The 6,202-nt window shown below is 45.5% G+C and overlaps 1 protein-coding gene across 1 annotated transcript; it reads left to right on the top strand.

Annotated features, from left to right (window-relative positions):
- Positions 1-2,244: 2,244 nt before the first annotated feature.
- Positions 2,245-6,056, top strand: BU26DRAFT_447360 (beta transducin-like protein HET-E2C40; the record flags this gene model as incomplete). The annotated part of the gene is made up of 3 exons (XM_033824653.1): positions 2,245-2,515; positions 2,569-4,934; positions 4,989-6,056. Coding segments are annotated over exons 2-3 (3,324 nt in total), but the record flags the coding sequence as incomplete, so codon positions are not given.
- Positions 6,057-6,202: the final 146 nt, after the last annotated feature.

Here is a 6,202-nt window from a genome sequence, read left to right as displayed (position 1 = left end):
GCGAAAGCGTAAGCTAGGCAGGCGCTCTAAGTAAATAAAAAGCGCTAAGAACCTAATTTTATAGTAGGCAACCTTGTCTATGTTAAACCTTGTAGCTTTTTAATAGATTAGCCTAGTATAAAGCTAGATTAATAGATATATAGCTCTTACCTAATTATTACTATAAAGAGTTACTTCTTTTAGCTCTAGCTACCTACGTATATACGTATGCATAACGTCTTTTACGCTAATTAGCTAAGAAAAGCCTTAGAGCTACTACTAGAGTAGGTAGAGCCTAAGTAGCTACCTATTAAAGTAAATAGTAATCTAGAATAGCCTGTATATAAAATTCTAGATAGCCGTCTTTATTAAAATCGCCTTTAATACCGCGCTATATAGGTTACTTATAATTCTAACTCTACCTAGTATAATGCTATAGGCTTTATTAACGCTCTCTATAAGGTAAGAGACTTTTACGTAGTATACCTAGATAAGCTAGAGCTACTATTATAATTAGATACTTAGATTAAGGCGTACAAAAAAGAGGAGACTCTAGAGAAGATAGTAGAGAATTTAAAACTCGCAAGAGTAGAAGACACAAGAGTAACGCGAAGGCGCTACTAAGAAGAGAGCCTATAACAAAGCTACTCTACAGACGCGAAAACAAGCCTTCTAGCTTAAATCTCTATAAGAGTAGAGTAACTAGAAGGAAGGTAGTAGCTATAAAAGCGCTTCTAGTTTAAAACTAACATAAATACGCTTATTATAAGCTAAAAGAGATAGTTAAGAGTATAACGCGAGAGTTTTAGAAGAAGAGGGACCTAGAAGGCGTATTTTAGAGCTTAGAGACAAGCTCTTTCTATAAGAGAGAGTAATATAATAGTCTAGTTTAGAATTTACCTTAGATTACATAACCTTAAGTTACGTAATTCTGTTACGTAACCTAGCCTAGCGCCTTAGCGCTTAGCACCTCTATATATAGAGCCTCTTAGAAGCAGCCTTCTACTTCTTACCTTTAGATAGCTAAATTTAATCTAACCTACTCTGCTAGCACCTCTTATTCTTACAGCTTGTAGAGATAGTGCTACCTGCAGCTAACTTACCTAGCTAGGTGTTCTAGAGGCGCTTACAGTAGTAGAGACCGCGAACCTAGCTCTTATAGTTAAGAGCTCTATAGAGAATAGAGTAACTAGAGAGAAGATAGTAGCTATAAAAGTACTTCTAGTTTAAAACTAATATAAATATACTTACTATAAGCTAAAAGAGATAGTTAAGAGTATAACGTAGAAGTTTTAGAAAAAGAGAGATCTAGAAGGTATATTTTAGAGCTTAGAGATAAGCTCTCTCTATAAGAGAGAGTAATATAATAGTCTAGTTTAGAAATTTACCTTAGGTTACGTAATCTTATTACGTAACCTAGCCTAGCGTCTTAGTACTTAGCACTTCTATATATAGCGCCTCTTAGAGTATTCTTCTACTTCTTACCTTTAAATAGCTAAATTTAACCTAACCTACTCTACTAGCACCTCTTATTCTTATAGCTTATAGAGATAGTACTACCTATAGCTAACTTACCTAGCTAGGTATTCTAGAGGCGCTTATAGTAGTAGAGACTACGAACCTAGCTCTTATACTATCTTAACTTATTATTTTCTTCTACTAACTAGAACGTTCTCTTAATTAAATTAAGAGCTTAACGTCTATTACTACTAGTCGAGAAATACTCTACGCTAAGAAATATAAGAGGTACTTTAACTTTAAGTAACTTAAAATCTATGCACACGTTAATATTTATAATAATTCTCTATAAGTAATATGCTATAGCTATTTCTAGATATCTAGAACCTCTTCGATCTAAAGATTACGTTACGTATTGTCGTCTTCGCACCTAATTCGCAGAGAGCTATATTCTTTAACAAAACAGCGTTTCTTCTCTATAGCACTACTATTAGGCTCTTACCACTCCATAATACTTATAACGTTGTTATCTAAGCGTTAGAACCTTACTACGATGCTTAAGAGTTATTACCAGCCTTGTATCTACTGTCGCACGCAAATTCATGCAGGGTCGCCACTCCAGTTGGTACCTCCAACCGGAACGATTATCAATCCTGGCTAGTGCAAAAGAGCCACATAATCCGCAAATTTCTTAGTAGCTGCCATGCCTGTGGCTGTGTGAAGTCTTGGCAAGCGAGCCCCGCAGCCTTGCGATCCAACTCATCCTTTGGCTACTTTCTACGCCTCCCCGTCAACCAACTCATCTCTTGTAGATTCGCCACCTCACAAGCTCCTGGCAGGTGCGGTTCGGCCGTCCTCCCTGCTAGCGTCATCAAGGTGTTCGTCCACTTCAGCTTGTTGCATTGCAAAATCGCCTTCGGCAAACCCCACATGTCAGCCTTACCGCGCCACACTGCGGCTGTGCAACAGCCACGCCCTTCCTGGGCTGAGCTTGTTCAACCTCCCTTAACATGCCAACAGGCAGCAGAATCAGCTCACAGTACTCTGGAACTATCCCGCCTTTCGATGCGCTCCTTTGGTAAAGTTCAGTGTCCCTATTTCCTTGTATGCGAGCTAACCTCGAGAGCTAAGACCAACGTTCTCAGGCGACTTGCCGTGCTCGTCTCCTTAGCTAGGCTGCCACGTTGACCCTCTGGGACCCTATTCCTCTGCATGCGTCCGTTAGAACTCCCCGCGTAGTAATGCGTCTTTTGCTACGCAGCAACACTGGCGAGTTTAGCCTCACAAAGGACTTGGTGGGCTATGATCCTATCCCTCCCTATGCGATCCTTTCGCATACTTGGAGAGAGGGCGAAGAGGTCACCTTTGGAGATTTGATGGATGGCACTGGAAAGAATAAGACTGGCTACAATAAGATCCAGTTCTGCGGACAACAGGCTGAACGCGACGGCTTGCGATACTTTTGGGTGGACACCTGCTGCATTAACAAATCAAATCACGTCGAGCTTCAAGAAGCTATCAACTCTATGTTCCGCTGGTACCAGAATGCGGCGAAATGCTACGTCTATCTATCGGATGTTTCGACGGCTAAGCGAAAAGTGGGCGATGAATCCCTTAAGTTTACCTGGGAGCCAGCTTTTCGGGCAAGCAGATGGTTTACACGAGGCTGGACCCTCCAGGAGCTTCTTGCCCCAACTTTGGTCGAATTCTTCTCTCAAGAACGGAAAAAACTTGGCGACAGACGATTGCTGAAGCAACAAATTCGCGAAATCACAGGGATTCCTGATGCAGCACTCGAAGGGGCACCTTTATCTCAGTTCAGCGACAAAGAGCGATTTCGGTGGATACAATGCCGCCATACAAAGGTCGAAGAAGACAAAGCGTACTCACTACTTGGTATTTTTGACGTCGAAATGCCTCTTCGCTATGGGGAAGGATCTGCGAGTGCGTTCAAACGGCTTGAGGAGGAAATCGAGAAGCTGAACAAATGCCTTCGAGACCTACGCCTAACGGATCCTCGTGATGACAAGAAGCGAATAGAAGATACCAAGGGTGGTTTGCTAGAGGACTCTTACCACTGGATATTGGAAAACTCCGACTTCCAACAATGGCGTGACGACCCGCAGAGCCGGCTGCTATGGATCAAGGGCGATCCAGGCAAGGGCAAGACGATGCTGCTCTGCGGAATTGCAAACGAACTGACAGACTCAACGACCAACACAGCTCTTCTGTCCTACTTCTTCTTCCAGGCTACAGACTCGCGGATTAACAGCGCAACAGCTGTCCTGCGAGGTCTGCTATACATGCTTGTTTATCAGCAGCCATCGCTTGTCTCGCATATCCGGAAGAAGCACGACCATGCAGGCAAAGCACTCTTCGAGGACGCAAATGCCTGGGTTGCACTGTCTGAAATCTTCTCAGACGTCCTCCGAGACCCGAGTTTAAAGGACACATACTTGATGGTTGATGCGCTCGACGAATGCGCCACTGGACTACCGAAACTGCTAGACTTCATCGTGCAAACGTCTTGCGTGTCTGCTCGAGTTAAGTGGATCGTTTCCAGCCGCAACTGGCCTAATATCGAGGAGCGTATTGAGAGAGCAGGACAGAATGTAACACTTAGCCTCGAGCTGAATGCGGCCTCAGTGTCTACTGCTGTTCAGTTCTACATTCGGCATAGAGTGGATCAGCTGGCGCTAGAAAAGAGTTATAAAGAGAAAGAGAAGAGTGCTGTGTTAGCTCATCTAACCTCAAATGCGTATAACACCTTCCTCTGGGTAGCCTTAGTCTGTCAAAATCTTGGCGACATACCAAGATGGAAGGTGCTCGCGAAACTAGAAGCATTTCCACCCGGACTCGACGCTCTTTACAATCGGATGATGCAGCACATAAGCAGCTCGGACGATGCTGACCTGTGCAAGCGCATATTGGCCTTGGTCGCCATTGTATATCGGCCCGTTGCGCTTAGCGAGCTGACATATCTTTGCGAACCGCTTGAGGATATGGCCGATGACCTTGCTTCAGTCCAACAGATCGTTGGCCTATGCGGTTCGTTCCTTACGATTCGAAGCGGTACGGTCTACTTCGTGCATCAATCTGCAAAAGACTTCCTATGCACAAAGGCCGTTAGCGACATCTTCCCAAACGGAATGAAGGAGGTCCACCGTGCTATCTTCTTAAGATCCCTCCAAGTTATGTCGAAGACGCTCCGACGAGACATGTACGGCGTACGTGCGCTAGGATATCCCGCGGACCAGGTAGAAGAACCGGACCCGGACCCATTAGCGGCATCGCGGTATTCGTGCATCTACTGGATTGATCACCTCTCCGACTGGAATCACGGTTGTTCTGCACATGATAGGGTCCCGCTACAGGATCAAGGCCCTGTCGACAACTTCCTAAGAACGAAATATCTCTACTGGCTTGAGGCCCTGGGCCTGTGCAAAAGCATGCCAAAAGGTGTTATCGCCATGGCGAAACTTGAGAAATTAATGAAGGTAATACGTACATCATGAAGCTGCTTATGTATATTCCACGCTAACACGGACTAGGGAAGAGCCGATGCAGCTGAATTAACGGAACTGGTTCGAGATGCGCATCGATTCATCATGGCTCATAAGTGGGCAATAGAGAGCAGTCCTTTGCAAGTATACGTGTCTGCACTCGTATTCAGCCCATCCAGTAGCCTAATAAAAAGCCATTTTAAGAACGAAGAACCACAGTGGATCACGATTAGGCCAAGCATAGGAGATACATGGAGTTCCTGTTTCCAGACCCTCGAGGGCCATAAACACCATGTGAACTCTGTGGCCTTCTCGCACGACTCGACACTACTAGCGTCGGGATCAATCGACAAATCTATCAAGATATGGGATGTGAACAGCGGCGAGTGTGTGCGGACGCTCGAGGGCCATAGCCAATATGTCAACTCAGTAGCCCTTTTCCGCAACTCGACACTACTAGCGTCGGGGTCAAACGACAGGACTGTCAAGATCTGGGATGGGAGCAGTGGCAAGTGCGTACGAACATTTGAGGGACATAGTGCCGAAGTTTGGTCTGTAGCCCTCTCTGAGGACTCGAAATGGCTGGCGTCGGCTTCAAGCGACAGGACTGTCAAGATCTGGGATGCAAGTGGCGAGTGCCTGCAGTCATTAGAAGGCCACAGCGGTTCGGTTAACTCAGTGGCTATCGCTCACAACTCGACACTACTAGCGTCAGGATCATACGACAAGTCTGTCAAGATCTGGGATGCAAGTAGTTTCAAGTGTCTTCTGTCGCTAGAGCGTCATAGCGGTTCAGTCAGCTCAGTAGTCTTCTCGCATAATTCAAAACTGCTAGCATCAGCGTCAGATGACAGGACGGTCAAGATCTGGGATGTAAGTAGTGGCGAGTGCCTGCAGTCGCTGAAGGGCCATAACAGTTCTGTCAGCTCAGTGGTCTTCTTGCACGGCCTCAAACGGCTGTCGTCGGCGTCAATCGACGGAGCAATTAAAATCTGGGATATGGCTAGCAGCGAATGCTTGCAGACGCTCAAAGGCCACGGCAGTTGTGTTAGGTCGGTAGTCTTCTCGCAATACTTGACACGATTAGCGTCGGCGTCAGATGACAAGACAGTCAAGATCTGGGATGTGAACAGCGGTGAATGCTCGCAGATGCTTGAGGAGCATAGCAGCTATATCACCTCAATGGTATTTTCGCACGATTCGACACGGCTTGCGTCAGCGTCAGTCGACGGAATAGTCAAAATCTGGGATGCGAGTAGCGG

The sequence above is a fragment of the Trematosphaeria pertusa genome (genome assembly GCF_010094035.1).
Source record: "Trematosphaeria pertusa strain CBS 122368 unplaced genomic scaffold BU26scaffold_2, whole genome shotgun sequence".
NCBI classification, from domain to species: Eukaryota; Fungi; Ascomycota; class Dothideomycetes; order Pleosporales; family Trematosphaeriaceae; genus Trematosphaeria; species Trematosphaeria pertusa.
This window is presented reverse-complemented; position numbering and strand designations above follow the sequence as displayed.